This window comes from Plectropomus leopardus, chromosome 4 (assembly GCF_008729295.1).
Source record: "Plectropomus leopardus isolate mb chromosome 4, YSFRI_Pleo_2.0, whole genome shotgun sequence".
Taxonomy (NCBI): domain Eukaryota; kingdom Metazoa; phylum Chordata; class Actinopteri; order Perciformes; family Serranidae; genus Plectropomus; species Plectropomus leopardus.
Window position 1 is genome coordinate 29360395 of NC_056466.1, and position 17768 is coordinate 29378162.

The following is a 17768-nucleotide window of genomic DNA, read 5'->3' on the forward strand; positions in this document are numbered from 1 at the left end:
GCGTCATCACCTGTTCTGGATTACGTGCAGACCTTTACGAGTGCACTGCGGCTTTTCAAACAGCCACTCGCATCCACTTCCAGTGCTGGCAGCACAACTGCAAATATTTCCAAATGAGATGAGCTCTTACAATAGCCTGTGTGTGTGCCTATGTGTGTGCGTGCGTGCGTGCGTGCATGGTGTTTACGTGTGCGCACGTGTGTTTCACTGTGCATGAGTGCCAAAAAATGGTGTTTCTAGTTGTGCAGATGTGGAGGGCTGAGTCTCTAAGCACACATATATACAGTGTGTGTGTGTGTGTGTGTGTGTGTGTGTGTGTGTGTGTGTGTGTGTGTGTGAGTGTGTGTGCGTGTGCGTGGGTGTGTGTGTGTCTCTGACCCCCAGGTCGTGATGACACTGCGTGGAACAACAGCATATTATGTCTTCCTCTCTCATATTTCTCATCATCAGCACTGCCGCCATCCAAATTCCACTGATGTGTCCACAGCGTGGCGGAGGGACTCGGCCCTGTTGTCAACCCCTGTCCTGCAATAATAGGAAACACAGCATCACTTTTCCACTTTCTCCCTCACTTTTCACCACTAATTCAAAATATATGAGTTCCTGTTTGGAGCTCGCTCGCTCGCTCTTGACTTGATTGTTTGTTTTGGATAAAAGCTGCATGCAGTTTGCTTTGTTATCGAAAATGCTTTTGTTGTTCATTTTGTGCTGCTGTTTTTCTGTACATGGGTGGAGCCTGGAACACATTTGGAATGTAGCAACTATTTTTGCTTTTGCCTCAACGTGCCTATGTACAAAACTCTGCCACATCATAAGAAAAAAAAAAAAAAAAAAAAAAAAAAATATATATATATATATATATATATATAATATATATATATATATATATATATATAAAACTGTATCTGTCTTCATAAGTGCCAGCGATTCATTCTAAAACTTGGGAGTGACCTAAAAATCTTAATTTATTTTTTTAAACCCTTTATTCACCATTTATTGCATGCATAACCATATACAAAGTCAGCAAATACATGATATTGGATTGGATAAAAGTTTTAAAAAAGTAACAATAATGAACATAAAGATACTTAAAAAAACACACCTTCTATATTCACACTTTATTTGTAAAACCATTATTTCAGAAGTGCTGATGACATATGTGTGGCCTTTATTGCCTTATACCTTTTTGTCTGGTTTTGATAAAATAATTATTGACCAGCAGAATAAATTATTTGATTATTACCAAACACAGTTTTATTAAAACAAAATAATAACAATGTTGCTAAAACATGCATGCATGGAAACAAATATTGTAGCTGCCCTTCACTCAACTTTGATGTCAAGGTATTTTATGCTATGTTAATTTTATCCCATGAAGCACATATGGCTTATGGGATCATTTTGTTTCAGCTACACCAAAAGGAAAAAAGCTCTCTGTTGTCTTGTTCAGTTTCCGTCGGCTCTCCACCACAGGATCTGACTTTCTGGCGTCAAGGCCTGAATTCCAAAACATACTTTGATGTAGTACACAGCCCTATTTCCAGACCTACTATCCTTCAAAATTGAAAGATGCATATGTTAACAGATTGCAAAGGTCAAAATATTCACCAAAATGCAGAGCACATAGGCTGCATGTCCTCAGCAGTAGCAACAGCCCTGTTCACACAATGTAGTACTTAGGTCAATTAGTGGTAGTTACACATTCAGATCTTGCTCAGGGGCACCTAAACATGTAATTAGGGAAGAGAAAGCTCTGCTCTGTTACTTTTCTCACCATGCTGGTCAAGCAAGTATAGAGTGCAAACTTTTGAACCACCTGCCACAGGCCCACAGAGCCGCATCTCTTCCGTAACTCTCTAACAAAGACAGACATTTTTATTATTTTGGACGCCACATTTGTGTCAGTGAATTCTATATGCAACACAAACTGCGACCAAAATGATCATACAGTTGGATCAACAGCTTTCTAAAATGATTTCAACAAAAGACTGAACATTAATCTTCACAATGGCAGGACTTATTGCAGGACTGTTTCATTAAACTGCATTAGTTTTACCAAATAGGAAAAAAAAACTCTAGAAAAGCATGGAAAAACATGACTGTGGTTATATTTTTGAAGACCTTCTCTTTTTGTGATTTTCTTGCTTGGAAAACTTTAAGAGGTGATCAGTAATGGACTTGACAAGCGTTTGGATGTGAACCTTAAAAGATAAAAGTAAACCATGAGTGAGGGACTTGTGACATTCTTGCTTACAGCTTTCTTGCTTTTCTACTTTTTTGGATTTATTGTTGTTTTTATGTTTTTTTCACTTGTGTTTGTCAGTTTACTAAGAAACCACAGGGTGGTTAAGTTTGTATGTCATGGGTGATTGCTGATTATTTACAATTTTGTGTATGAGGGAAAAAAGTATATCCAATAAACAAGCAACTCGGTGTATATTATGGTGCAATTGGTTGTCTTGCACATTGCACTGTACTGTACTGTACTGTATACTGTGTGCAAGCTGTGCAGATTTTGTGTGTGCTTTGGTCAATTTACCACTAGATGGCGACAAAGATTAGGTAGAAAAACTTACAACTTCCAAGTTTGCTTGATTGTTTAAAGGAACATTTTGTCAACCTTTTGTCCCTGCCTTTTGGGGACAGGGACAAAGTATGGTATAATTATTCACACCATGACCCTTATTATGCCATATGTATTTTATAAGAAAATGAGATGACACAGACAAATAGAAAAGTCAAACCACAGTGTAAATGTATCATCCGATGTTAAGTTTAAGTGGGACATAGTTGTGTCTTATTCAGTGACAATGTGATAGTGAAACATGTCAATGACCCTGAGAAATGGGAAAATTGTGGTGCTCCTTTTAATTGTGACTCCCAAATTTGACATTTTTGCATGCAAGTTAAGCTCTTTAAGTGTCCAGTAACAGCTTTACTGTCTTTAAAACAACAGAGTAAAACTGAATTTTCATCACAGATGGAATGAACTCAACTCACCAGCTTCAAATGATCTTTGACAAGTGCTTCCACTCTTTGGAAGCAACTAACAAGACACCATTGTTTTCTTTCCATATTAACATTTATCAACGTGTGCTGTTTGTAAAACACTTCACAGCAATGAACACAGTGCTATTTGTAACAATTGTAAACTGGCAGTAGTTTGATTATCATGTTTATTTGCTATCAGAAACGTATCAACAGAATGAATAATGTTTTGTTCACAGAACATTTCTACTGCTCATTTCCACGTGTCTGCATTTTATCATTGCTTATGTGTTAAAGTACAGTTCTCTTTTGCAGGCAGGACGCTGTGTACACACACTTGCTCTCTGCTGGTGGGCTGCCGCTGCAGCGCTCAGTGTGTGGGTGGTCTGGACCAGGTGGAGGAGAGAGGGATTAACACCAGGCCTGCCTAAAGGGAGAAAAAAAAGTACAGAGGGAGAGAAAACAAGAGATGGAGGAGAGATAGACATCTGTCCACCAGATGTGCTGCTCCAACATACGGAGGTGGTTTATGAAACAGAGAGAAGGGAATGAAAAGGCTCTTGGTCACGAGGCTCAGTGACAACTGGATGCATTGTGACTGAAATAACATTCAGCCCTCCCTCTCTCTTTCTCCCGCAATCACTCTCTCTGCTTTTTCCGACTGTGTGTGTTTGCTCTGGTTGTCTGTCATTTGGTTATATACATAACACAAACACATCCATTCACACACACACATTCGTTCTCTTCTTCCGCTCTTGGAGGAAATTCTGCAGGCTGCTGTTATACAGTATAAACTAGTGATGACCACCTGTCAAAACATGTCCAGTCACTGTGTGTGTGTGTGTGTGTGTGTGTGTGTGTGTGTGTGTGTTTAGGAGAGTGTTGATTAGAGGGAATGAGACAGGTTGAACTTACAGAGGAACAAAAGACTTATTTTAATACTGATTTTACTATTAAACATGATAGAGCACTTTATGGAGTTTACTTTCCCAGCTGCAAATACTACAAACATGCAAAACACCATAAGTAAAGAATTCTGTCCTCTTACTTTTACTCTTGCTATCATTTTGTTGTACACTTGCCTCTTATAAAACAGCCTCACACTTTGTATGTGACAAATAAAACCTTTTAATGTTCTGCCAATCTCGCAAAAAAAGAGAGAAAAAGTTAACTCAAGATCGTGGCATTTTACAACTTTCAAAATCAAATCAAAAGATGGTCAGCTGTACAGAAATCTTGCCATGTATTATTTTGAAACTTCATTGTTTCACTGTAATACTACAAACAAAAAAAATATTGGTCTCTCTGTGGTTTTTTAGTGTGGGTTTGGTGCTATATAACACCGCTGCTACACGAGGCACTTATTATGCCCCTGTATTGTCCTTTAGAGGTTCTCCATTGGTTCTCCAGCTTAGTTTAGTTTAGTTTACTTGGGGAAAGAAAAAACAACATTAAAGAGGCCTACAATTGTTGTTTTTCAGTTAGCGTTTAATATAGGAATCTGAACCTTTTAAGACAGCACTTTGTAATAAAATAATAATGCCATATAATAATTTGATATATATATTTGATATTTGAAGTAAAAATGTCATTTAGAAGCATTTTTGAAATAAACAGTGATGCCACCTCTAACGGTTCCAAATAGCACTATTTAACAAAGGTGCTGTATGGCACCTTTTAACCCTTTGAAACCCTGGAAATTTGGCATGATTTCTTTCAAAATATGGGAAGAAGTTAAGAGAAACTTCAAGAGAACTGTCTCAGAAATTTGCAAGACATTAGGTATAAGTACAAAAAAATGCATCTAAAAAATTGGCATATACAAAACAAAACAAACAAACAAGCAAAAAACACTGGAAATTAAAAATAGAAAACAATTAAATGATCTGAAGAAGAGCGCTTAAAAATTAGTAGTAATAAGTAGTTAATTGTGATAATTATTTGTTCTATGCACCCCCCACCCCTCCTTTTTTTGAATAAAAAATAATTTTCTGAATCACTAATTGTATTGCAATTTATGAGACAATCCTTGCCAAGTTGCACGTTGCCTTTTTTTTTTTGGCAATTTCCCTCAGAGTTCAAAGGTTAAATAGTCTACTCGTGGAAAGGCATGTGAATGCAGCAAGTGACAAATGATGTCACTCCAGGCTTTAAAGCCACAGAAGCGCTTTTTTTTCTGTTCAGTATCGTTGTTAGAGCCATTTCTAGCAAGCCCTTACAAAATTCCCACATATTTTGGTCACTTGAATGCATCACCTGACCTGCATCTGAACGTCTCATTAAAGCCAGGTGTGCTAAGTTAGCCGACCAGAAAAACGCCAAGAGGACGGTCGTCAACCGCCGTGTTTGGTTAAGTTTCATTTTTTAATGAAGTCGTTTATCGCCCAGTTTATTTCAAATTTGTTTTCGTAATTGCCTCTTTATTGCGAGCAAATGTCTGTTGTTGTTGAATATCGTTTCGACGATACAGTCAGACACATCGGTTTAGCTTCACGCGGCAGCTCTCTACACATAATCAATGGACGGCGGAGCAGCCGGAGTCATCAAACAGTGAGTACAACCAAGCTCAGCCAGTTGGTTTTAACTAACTACTATTTCCAGTTTATTTAGAAGCCACAACCTTTTTTTTTGTGAATTAGCTGAAGCAATACCTAAAACCACTGTAAAACGTTGTACTACGTTTAAAAGAAATGCAACCATTTGACCAATTTTAAGTTTAATTTTAGTTGCTGTATTAAAAATGCAGGACAGTTAGTTACCCCCCCCCCCCCCCCCACACACACACACACACACACTTAAAGCATCATCTATTTACAGTAATACAACTTTTAAGATACAGTTATCTAGCTGCTAGCCATGCTTCCTGACCACACACATTAGATGGGTTAGTGTCATACACACTGCATAAAAGTACACACACACACACACACACACACACACACAAACACACTCACACTCTGAGTCAAACCAGATCAAGTCTGTATGGCCGTCCAGTGCTCTGTGCCTTGTTTTTAAAGTAATGTGCAAATATAAACTTGAAAAAAAAACAAAAAAACAAACATTAGAGTACATTTTTAGCTTTATCAGCTTTATTGGCCAAGTGTGTGTGCACAACATTTGACTCTGGATATATGTTGCTCTAGATGTACAGAAATAGAGATGGACATAGTACAGCTTAATTTATTTAGAAAATGTACAGGTAAATGTAATTACAACTCGCACCCCGCCTGTTACTGTATAAATATGTCCCATTTTTCTTCCCTCAGCTTCTGAATGTTTGCAGTCAGACTTTGCACTCATAATGTTACATGACACTTACACACTGCTCCTTTGAGGTTCAGCTTTGGTTGAACATCTTTTTTCTCAGTCCCTATGGATTCACTATTTCTTCAGTCAAGTGTGTGTGTGCGTGTGTGTTTGTGTTTTACAGCTGTTTACATAGCTAACAGTGGGTGAGCCCTGTTGAACGAGCCCTACCTCTGGGATTCAGGCATTTTGAAGGCCTATAAACTCGGGATGAAAGCGGAGGCCAAATTAATAAAGTTTAACAGTATAAAGATGTGGCTTGTTACGCAGCATGATATTTAAATCGTCCTTCTAAATGACAGAAAACAATCTCTATTTACGAGTTCCTGGCAGTAGATCATCTTATAAAGTCGGTCAGTTTGTGCTTGTGTGTGTGTCCTGTTTGCATTACATCTTCTGCCGCCTCCGTACAGAGCCTTTTCCTGATCCTTCATATTTCTCCCCGCTGCCTCAGAGCTCGCTCTCATAATGAGATATTAAGTTAAACTGGCGAGCGTGGAAAGGCAAACACGCTCGGATAACTGAGGGCTCAATGCACTCGAGCAGTCGGCGTTACCTGGAACTATTAAAGGCTATTTTGGTTGATGCTCTGGTTATTGAGCGCTATTAGGTTTCATCCAGCTTGGCGCTGTAGGCCTAACAGTTGTTGTTGTGCTGTGAAACTTTGCTTTCTCACTCAAGTTATAGAGTGGCACACACTATGTTATTTCATGTAATTACTTGAATTCTGAATACAGAGAAGCTTACCAGTATGAGAAATGTGTGTGGGCCTGTGCATGTGGCTTTACCGGTACTTATATTTGTCATAGTGCACAATGTGGTGGGAGCCTCAAAACCTTAAAAAAAGTAACTCAGTGATATCATATCAGTCATATTTCTGCTCTGCGAGTGAACAGTGTAACTAAGGGTGCATCTTTGGCAACATCATTGCTTAAAAAGAACACTGCCAGGGGCATGGATTTTCTAGAAGTGTGTTTTTCTGTGGATTTTCGTGTGAAGGTCTGATGCCAGAGAAAATATTGATATGCTTTTATCTGTGTGTGTGTGTGTGTGTGTGTGTGTGTGTGTGTGGCTATACTCGTACCTATATTCACAGTGTCACAGTGCACAATATGTTGGGAGCCTCAAAACTTGGACAAAATATCTGACAGTGATATCATATAAATCATATTTCTGTTCTGGGAGTGAACATTGTAACTAAGGTTTCAGGTTCAGAGGAGTAAAAATAAGGCTACATTTTTGGCAACACTGTTGCATAAAAAGAGCACTGCCAGGGGCATGGATTTTCCAGGAGCATGTTTCTCTCTGGATTTTCGTGTGAAGGTCTGATGCCGAGTGTATGTGTTGGAGCTGACATGAGCTGACTCTCTCTTGAGGTTCTGTAAGAGCCCTGACACTCCAAGCTGACAGTCATCCGTTGTTCAGTGACGGCCGTCGGTATGCGTGTGTCACCCTGGTTTTTATAGTGTGTCTTGCACCAGTGGAACTACTTGATGCTTGTCAGCTGGTAGAGCTTGTTGGTGACAGAAATCCCTCTGATTGGCTGCTCAGCTCTGTGCATGTGAAGAGATATAGAAGTGAAGAAAGCAAACAAACAGCTGATGTGAGGGAGTGAGATCAAAGCAAACTTGATGTATTCAATATTGAGGTCTTTGGGTTATTCATGGTCCCAATACTGTTGCATACTGCCAAGAGGAGAGCATAGAGAGGAGTCTCCTCAGCCAGCTGGTGCAGAGACTCACCTCCTCTAACAGCACAAGGCCTCAGGACAGCACGCACACAATCTGGCCCAACCCATTTATAGTTTAAAAAAAAGATCATTACATTAACTATTGGACATCCATCACAAATACTCAAAGCAAACTTCAGTGCTATTTGGCTCTAAACAGACAATACACGGTGGCCGACTATCTGAGCAGCGTGAATGACCGGAATCTGAGAAAGACACTGACTCTGCTCAGACTCCGTGGTCACAGCTTGGCTATAGAGAGCAGCAGACACGGGCAGACCTGGCTGCCTCGTGAAGACAGGCTGTGTCAGATCTGTCCACAGAGAGAGGTGGAGACAGAGCCACATTTCCTGCTACACTGTAGCACATATGATGATATTTGCAAAGAAAAAAAAACAGTATCTACTGAGGGAAAACAGTGTCTGTGTCATAGAAGCAGCGAGGTATATTGGTGCATATCACAGCCTACAGGACAACCTGAACAACAAGCTGACATGACGTTTTACTTCATTTCTCCTGCACCTCTCACTTTTTTTTGTTACATATATATACAGTACAGTAGACATAACACACACACACACACAAACAGACACATGCACACACGCGCGCGCACACAGACACATGCAAAACAAAATTTTTATTCATGCATCTATTTTTTATCCAATGGATTGCTGTTGATTTAAATATCATTATTGATTTTTGTCTTTTTGTCTTGTATTTATTTATATCATCATTTAATTGTATCTGAGGGTTTGGCAATATTGTTTTACAAACATTCATGCCAATAAAGCAAATTGAATTAAATTGAATTGAAAATTGTTGGCCTTATTTTCTACTTATTCAGCATGTTGCATCGACGATGGTGGAGTCGTCAGTGAAGGAAATCACTCTGATTGGAAATTCAGCTCAGTTCAGTGTAAACAAAAAGCTGAAGTCAGCGACATCAAAACAAACGTGTTATGTAAAGTAAGATTGTTTCTCTTTAGCTATGGAACACTTCAGCCAAAACATTTCCTGATGCTTTTATGTTGTTATTTGCTGGCGCACAGTAAATAAGCTTTGTTTTTCCAACATTTGATTGAGTTGTGAATGTGCCAACTAGCATCAAGACAGTCTCACAGTTTCCCTTTTTGAATGATGAGTTGTTTCCTCTCATGCAAGTGCACATAGGTGCTAGTTGGCTGTAGTGTTTTGTGGTGTGTTCAAGTGCAATTGAGACACAGACCACATGAGGCATCTCAACAGTCGGCCTTCGTTGCAGTTAACTATTTTGATGTCAGTTTGGTGTGTCTGGGCCTCAAAGCCAAGATTCCTGTAGATTGAGGTGATAGTTCTCTGTAGGTTTATCATTGTGAGTGAATGCATTTGCCCTGTTGTCATTTGATACATTATTATTATTATAATTATTATAGAAATATAGATTATAGCAACTTTAAGTTAAGCAGCTGCTACTACAGCGTCCATGATGACTGCAAAATGGATACCTCACCAAATAGGTGGTTAGGGCCAAATAACACCCTCTCAACCTAAAAGGGCACATGAACACAATGATTATCAGACGTTTTACCATATTTGCTGCATGCAAGCTATGATTTGCAACATGAGGTCAGTTTTTCTCACTCATTTTTACGTTTCACCAATCAAAACAAAAAACACCACAGTAAAGGTCCATTCAGAAGTCTACTGTTTTCACTGCTTCTCATGGAAGGAAAATTACTACATGTCTGTGTAGTCTACCATCAACTTGGACTTGAAAACCTGAGGTCAGATCCTTTATTTCAATTTAAATGCAGTTTTGTAGTTTTTTTCATCTGCTTGCTTTTGGCAGACAGATCAGAATAAAAAAGCAGAGACAAGTTCTGATTTTTTTTTTGCACTGGCCAATTTCCTCTTGTTCCACCTCATGAATCATTACTGCAACTAACATTAACAACAGTAAAGTGCACAGCCTGACAGACAGGATCTTTCCTCTCTGCTGCAGTAACAGATGAGCATCAGATTCAAAGCATGACGCTATCACTGTGAATGGAGCTGTCTGTCAGCTTTCACACACACACACACATGAGCCGTCCGTCACCGGCAGTTTGAAGTGAAACAGACTCCCGCACATCGTTGTCCCTCTCCCATTCATCCTTCCTCGTTCAAAAACCAGGAAAGCTTGTATTTGTACGATCGGAAATCTGCTACATGTCTGGAAACCAGATGCTGAGACATATTCAGCTTTCATGTTTTTCAATTGGGTCATTTTTTTTGTTTTATGAAGGAGTCTGCTTCTCTGCACATGTGCATCTCTCTTGTTTCATATTCGTATTGTTTTTGAAGTGAATCCTAGCATTGTGTGGTTGCTGACAGTGCTCCACTTAGCGTGGCCTTCTGCTGTGTGAGTGAACGTTTTGGGGGGATTATGGTTCAAAGAGGGCTGTGCTGAGCTTGTACAGACAGCTCTGGCCTGCATATTCACTTATTTCAGTTACAGGTTGTCAATAACTGGGGAATGTATTGTGGATTGGTTCCATGTTGTTGTTCCCTTGTTCTGACATTAACCTCACGTTGGCCTTCAGTTGGATCAGCGATCTACTTTGAAGAGCCAGAAAGCAGATAGAGCACAGTCAGTTTATGAGACATGCAGTTTAGTGGAGATAAAAGTGCAAATATGAGCACAGAGGTGATGTGAGCGATATTCAAAGATTTGGTGGTTAGGCTTGGGCAATTTGATGTGTGGGATGATATAATTTCTGAAACTGTCAGAAATTCATTCTGTGGCAACCAATGCTGGATACCCAGCGGGGCTCCAGACTTTCAGGGGCCCACAAGGCACCAGGTTCATGTGGCAGTTAATTCAAAATGCATGTAATTACAAACTTTTGGCACTCAGAGTAACTAAAGAACCAGAAAGTCAGTGAAGAGTGGGCAGGAGAGGAGGAGGATGGGTCAAACAAACAGACTTTCACCGAAGTCCCATGTGAAACCAAAAGTCAGAGCTGTGTAAACCGCAGCGTTGCATAACTTGTATCCTTACGTCACACACAGGTGTCTTTCACATGACGTATTTTCTTTACATTACATATTAATTTTTACCTGAAACATGATTTTTTGTTTTGATGATATTTTTCTTGCTAACAGGGAATGTTACAACTTTAAGGCCAAAGATAGCCAAAGAGGAGTCCCAAGTTTAGATTCAGTATGGAAAACTTTCTCATTGACATTTATATTAAGATTACATTGTGCAGATTCTTGAATAAATCTTTGCTTGAATAACTCACCACAACTTTGTTGCTAACTAATGCAAACACAATGCACTGAGAGTTGGAGAAACAGGGGTCAATAGGGGCCCATAGCAGGTTAATCGGGCATTGGTGCCATTCTAGCTAATGTTGTACATCAGTGTGTTTTTATTGGATATCATAAATGTGATGAAGCACACTGGTATTTAATTAGCTGTATTTCCTTTTCTGGCTATTTTATCCGTTAACTCATTTGCAGTGCATTCAGTAAGTGTTCAGCCCCCTTCACGTCAATCACAATCACATAATTCTTTAAATAACTTTTTCCCTCATCGATCTACAATCAATACCTAAAAAGACAAAGCAAAACATTTTTTTCTTTGTGCAGATTTTTTAAAAAGGTAAAAACTTAAGCATCACTGTCATATAAGTATTTAGACCCTTTGCTATGACTCTTGACATTTAGCTTGTGTGCCTTCTATTTCTTTTGATTATCTTTGATGTGTTTCTACACTTTGGAGTGCACTTGTTGCAATATCAACTGATTGGTCAGGATTTGAAAAGGAACACACACACATCTGTCTATGCAAGGTCTTACAGCTGAGTTATTCAGTGGCAAAGTACAAAGATACATCCTTAATGAAAACCTGGTCCAGAGACTATGCCCCTTAACAATCAACCAAGACAATGCAGTGTATAACTTTGGGATAACTCTGAAATGTCTTTGAGCGGCTCAGCCAGAGCCTAGACTTTACCCACTGATGGCCCCCATCCAACCTGAAAGAGTTTAGAGGATCTGCAGAGAACGGCAGAAAATCCACAAATCCAGTTGCACAAAGCTTGTCGCATTACACCAAAGAAGACTTGAGGCTGCAATCAATGCCAAAGGTGCTTTAACTAAGTACTGAATTGAGGTTCTGAATACTTTAGTCAAAGTGATGTTTCTGTATATCCTTTTTAATATATTTGCAAACTTGTTTTGGCTTTTTTATGATGAGGTATTTAGTATAGAAGCAACAAAACGTGAAAAAAGTTAGGGGATCTTAATTCTTTTTAAATGCACCACACATAAACTGGTACATATCACTATTGCTAAATACTATTGCATACACCATAAGAGAGGACTGTAAATATATTGTGCACTCGTGCGAAGGTTTGATGTTGAGGAATGAGCTGTTGTGTTTCGGATTAAACTGAGCGAGATGAGGCTTTATATGATGTGACAGGATGACGCCCCGACGCCACAAAATATATTACGTTGAAGAACAAGACAACGACACAAACCCAATATCCACACTCATGGCCTCAAAGACTTTGAGGCACTGGGATGTGTGAGGGTTTAGGGCTATCCCAGTGTTAAATTCTCAAATACATTAGGATTTAGAAACCTTTATGCTCACTTTCTGTGAATTTGTATTTTTGCAGACTTTGCTTTAGGAAATTAATTCATTGCATCGTGACGTTAAGGCAGACTTGCACGTGGGTGTTCAACCTGGCGTATTAAATTTACACAGAAACACTATGTTAACGTTAAGGATTTAAGGTGGTTCATAAAAAAAGACATAAAATCAGAGGAATGCAAGCTTAGGCTATTTCAATTGCCTAATTTAAACATCAACTGTTTCTTCTGATTTTCCTTTACGATGCTGTTTCGACCAAAAACAAGTAAACTGATAATCTGACAATTATCTCTCATTCAGTCTGTAACGAAATAGCCTGAAAGACAATTGAATCAGCAACTGACCCCTAAAGTATCTTGGCTGTAAAGGCAAAAATCATGAAAGAATAAGTCCCTAAACCACAATTGTACCATATGTAACATGTTTTGGTGCCGTCAAGGTACAGTGATGTCACCACAAAGTGCTGTCCCATTCCTATTTGTACCATTTACCAGATGACGTCATTTAAGGCTCTCGGGGTTCAGGGCTTAAGGCCTTAGCAGGGACATTGGGATCTGGCCAACAGGACAAATTAAACAGAGCCTGTAAGCTAGTTCAGGCTGCCAACTCCAGTCTGCTATTTCACTCAATGGCTTTCTCTTCTCACTGCAATCCAAAGTACCTTTTTTTATCCTGGCGATATGAGTAAATTGTCAGTGCTTTGCTCACTTTTTCCGCGTGACCAGAGCATGACACCTGCTGCCACTGCTGCTGCTCACATGGCATTTCATAAACCCACCACTACCCGACACCTGTAGTCCTCCCCCTCCCTTCCTGCGGTGCTGTGCTCACTACAGCCGAGATGCCAATATTCTACATTCACTACATAATGGATTCCACATGAGATGGCTGAACAATAGTGATGATGGTGATTGTTTTTTCATGGTGAGGTTATAACGAGCCCCGATCATCATTAGCAACTTGCAACACAAGCATGATGCACTCCCAAAATGAACAAAAGAGAACAAGGCAGCCAACGAAGAAAACAGAAGTTCCCAAGCTCACATATGAGCAGAGGAAAGAGCGAGCGAGGGTGCAGCTTTTATGAGAGCTGAGAGTCGACCAGGGTGGTCCTTGGCTGCATGCTCAGATGGGAGGCTAGTCAACAGCACAAAACCTCCGTCATCCTACTCGTTCTAACTTCTCCCAACTGCAGCAGACACATCCAGAGCCGGCCAGCTCACAGGAAGGCTGGAGGCAGGATGGGCTGAGGAGATGGAGGAGGAAGGACATGTGAGTCTTCTAAAACAACAAACACTGACCTTGCAGTCTTACTTCTCCCTCCAGCTAACCCACAAACCAAGTCAGGTCTGGCTAGCGGGTGTCTGGCCATGAGGACAGCAGCGTGGGAGCAGAAATGCATTTGTTTCAATCAAATTCAAAACACTTCACAGCTGTTTGTTTTTGCTGATTCAGATCTCCCACTGTTGTTTGCTAAAAACTGGTCCAAGCCAGTCAGTTTAAATTTAATGGCCACGGCTGATGTGTTTATATTTGGATAGAATCTAAAAGCGCAGAATTGTTTGATCCAAAAATATTCAAGAGTTATCAAGCCAGAGCTCATTAATGATCCCTCTAACTCTTGTTTCCCTGGCTTGGGTCTCCAGCACCTGTCAGCTCCAGTTTTTTATGAGCACTGCAGGCAGGAGTGGATACAGAGCAGCGGGGTAGAGCGGTTTGGAGGGAGGAGAAGCAGGGAAGTGGGAGGAGGAGAGGAAAGGGGGATATTTGTGATATTTATGGGCTGCAGGGTGGCACACTGTGCAGCATACAGCACAGCGTTGTGTGGCACTGCTGAAGCATTCAGGGAGCAGCTCAGCCAACAGATCTCACTTTCTCATCCAGTACACCGCTGCCACAATCGCTTTAAGGCTGTTTTGCTCAATTTATCATCCATAACAAAAATTAAATACAACATTTTTGACTTTTCTCCCCTTTTTTTACAGACTTATTTTAATGCACTAAAAAAACCCAATCACAATGTATATTTACAATAACTTTCAGATTTAAAACCCCCTCTCCTTGTACATAAAATCAAATTGTGCTAAGCAAACACTGCCTCAATTTCTTAGTTTTTAGCCATCTTATAAGGCCCATCACTGTATTTCAGATATTTTCACCACTTTACTTTGCTGTCAGACAGCCCTTTCCAACGGCGAACTGAAGCTGTTATTTCAAAGCCACCAAACTTTCACTGACCAAAACAGGCATTTTAGTTCACAGGAGGCTGAGTTGCCAGTTAGTGTGCAAGGTAAACCGGTGAAAATATTCCAAATATAGCTTACACTTAAACTGATGTACATTGTTTATCTTCCATGCTCGTAGATTTCCGTTTATCAAAGATGATAGCAAAGCAAAAAAAAAAAAAAATAGATAAAATAAGCACAGCAGAAACATCAGATAGGTTGGACGGCTGTGTTTAACGATATGTCTTAAAATGTTACAATAACAGAATTAAACAAGAACAACAAACAAGTTTTCCTCCGCAATTCAAAACAGTTGCCAGTTTTCTACCCGGAGACTGTTGATGTCAGCGTTATGTCACAGTTATTCGTCCCAGTTTTTGGGTACACATTTGTTCAGTTCTGTGTTTGTGAGCATTTCTCCTTTTCCAAGATAATCCATATACAGAACAGGTGTGGCATATCAAGACAAGGATTAAACAGCATAAGTACTACACAGGTGTGCCTTGGGATGGTCACAATAAAAGAACTCTGAAATGTGCAGTTTAAATACACAATGCCACAGATGTGGCAAATTCTGAGGGAGCGTGCCATTTTCTGTAGAGGTACAATTTTACTCCTCATTTGTCAAACGTGTCTGTAGAGTTTGTCTTTTAAATATACTGATGTGAGGTGGCAGACTGTTTCTCTAATATTGTAGATGATAATATACAATCAAATTGTAGCCCTCGGTATGTCAAGCAAGACTACGTTCCAGCTATGAAACCGATACTGGTCTTTCTTTTGCCTTTATTTTGTTTTGTGAGAAAAGGAGAGGGAAGAAGGAATTTAAGCCCTGGAGTATTATTTTTCTTATCAAAGTACTTTCTCCTGTTTCAACCGTGAGTTTCAGGTTGTACATTACCGACTCCTCCCTCGTTCTGCACCACCAGCCTGATAACAAAAAATAACCCAGCGGGGAAACTTTGACAAAGCTGCAGGAAACAGCTGCGGGTAAACTTTGGTGATTCTGGAGAAGGAAGTTGCAATTCTTTCAATTTTGTATGATTTAACACAACCATGGGCAACAAAAACTCATGTCAAAACGAACCGGAGAAAGAAGAGAGAACCGTCTTTAAATCCCACCAGGGAGTCGTGTACAGGATTCCTGCTCTTTTCTACGACAGAGACAACAAAATCCTCATGGCATTTGCAGAGAAACGCAGGACTTCAGATGATACCAGCTCAGTGGCGCTGGTCATGACGACAGGAACAGTGAACAAGGATGAAAGGACGATTAAGGTAATTTACTGAAGTTGCTGTTTTATTGGTATATCACTTGTTTTCTCAACCTCATCCATGCTACGATCATTATTTCTTACCTTTTGACTGATATCTTTTTTTAGTGGTCCCCTCTGAAACCGGTGAAGGAGGCACACCTTGATGGACACCGTCCTATGAACCCCTGCCCACTTTATGAGAAGACCAGCAAAACGCTCTTCCTGTTTTTCATCTGTGTTGAGGGCACTGTCTCAGAGGGCTGGCAGAGATGTTGGGGCTGTAACAAGGCTCGTCTCTGTTACGTTACAACCAATGATGCCGGCCAAAGTTGGAGTGATGTTACCGATTTGACTGACTCGCTGGCTGAAATCAAGCACTGGGCTACATTTGCTGTCGGCCCGGGTCACGTGGTAGAATGACAGTCCCAGTTTACGCTTATGCTTCTCGCTCCTGCTCATGCTGTTCTGTAGCATGTTATTGCTCTAAACCATTTGCGCTCTCCCTGTATAGTGACGATAAGGGCAGTACATGGCAATTTGGCCAAATGCTTGAAAATGAGTCCCTTGAATGTGAAATGGCAGAGTATTTTGATAAAGCAGACAAAAGCTTTGTTTACTGCAATGTTCGTGCTCAGGGAGGCTATCGAGAGGAAGCGGTCAGCACAAATAATGGAGATGATTTTTCCAAACTGAGCTGTGCTAAAAAGCTTGATGAAACAGGTGGAGGCTGTCAAGGAAGTGTGGTGTCCTTTCCAGCTCAAAGTGAAGCTGAGAATACGGAGGGTGACCCAGACCAGGGCACAAACAAGTGGCTGCTCTTCAGCCACCCGAGCAATAAGCACAAGAGGATTAATTTAGGGGTGTATCTGAACAGATCTCCAGCTGAACAAAATGCAAGTGCATGGAGCAAACCCTGGGTCATTAACTGTGGACCCAGTGGTTATTCAGACCTGGCTTACATTGATGGCGGCTGGTTTGCGTGTCTTATGGAGCGTGGGAAGCATTATGAAACCGAACAGATCGCCTGCAAGCTTTTTAGCTACACTGAGGTCAAACATGGCATTGGAGAGTAAAAGTCTATTGCTCTTTCTTCACATGACACTTTTCATGTTCTATATCATCATGTTTTCCTCCTAACGCGAGAAAGTAACCTTATGTGTTATACAAGTAACACCACTGCACTGAAATCCATTTACAACTGCTGAATATATTAGAATCACTCTTGCATCTGTTAACCCTTCGAAACCTGAGCAAATTGGCTTGATTTCTTTCAGAAGCATAGGAAGAAGTTACAAATTATAAGTAACAACAAAATTACTTGAAATTTAGCAAAAATAAAGGTATTTAATAAAAAACATAAAAAGGAAAAATACACAAAAACTACAACAAAAAATGTAGAAATATGTATATAAGAGTTTATAATAATAGTTATAAATATACATGTTATTGGACATTTTCCCAATTTTATTATGATTAACATATAATAATTTCTGTCTCTCTCCTTTGAAAGGGATTTTCAGGTCATTTTCTTGCCACCTTTACACAATTTCTTGCCATTTGACTTACAAAGTTGCCATTGCGATTCTAGCCATGTTTTTAGAAAAAACAAAACAATTTGTTCAGGTTTCAAATGTTTAAAT

The 17768-nt window shown here is 39.9% G+C and overlaps 1 protein-coding gene across 1 annotated transcript; it reads left to right on the top strand.

Moving 5' to 3' along the window:
* The first annotated feature begins 15855 nt into the window (after window positions 1–15855).
* On the top strand, window positions 15856–17445 carry LOC121942475 (sialidase-3-like). The gene is given in 3 exon segments (XM_042485693.1): window positions 15856–16150; window positions 16255–16534; window positions 16537–17445. Coding segments are annotated over 3 exon segments (1167 nt in total). The 5' UTR covers window positions 15856–15928; the 3' UTR covers window positions 17202–17445.
* Window positions 17446–17768: the final 323 nt, after the last annotated feature.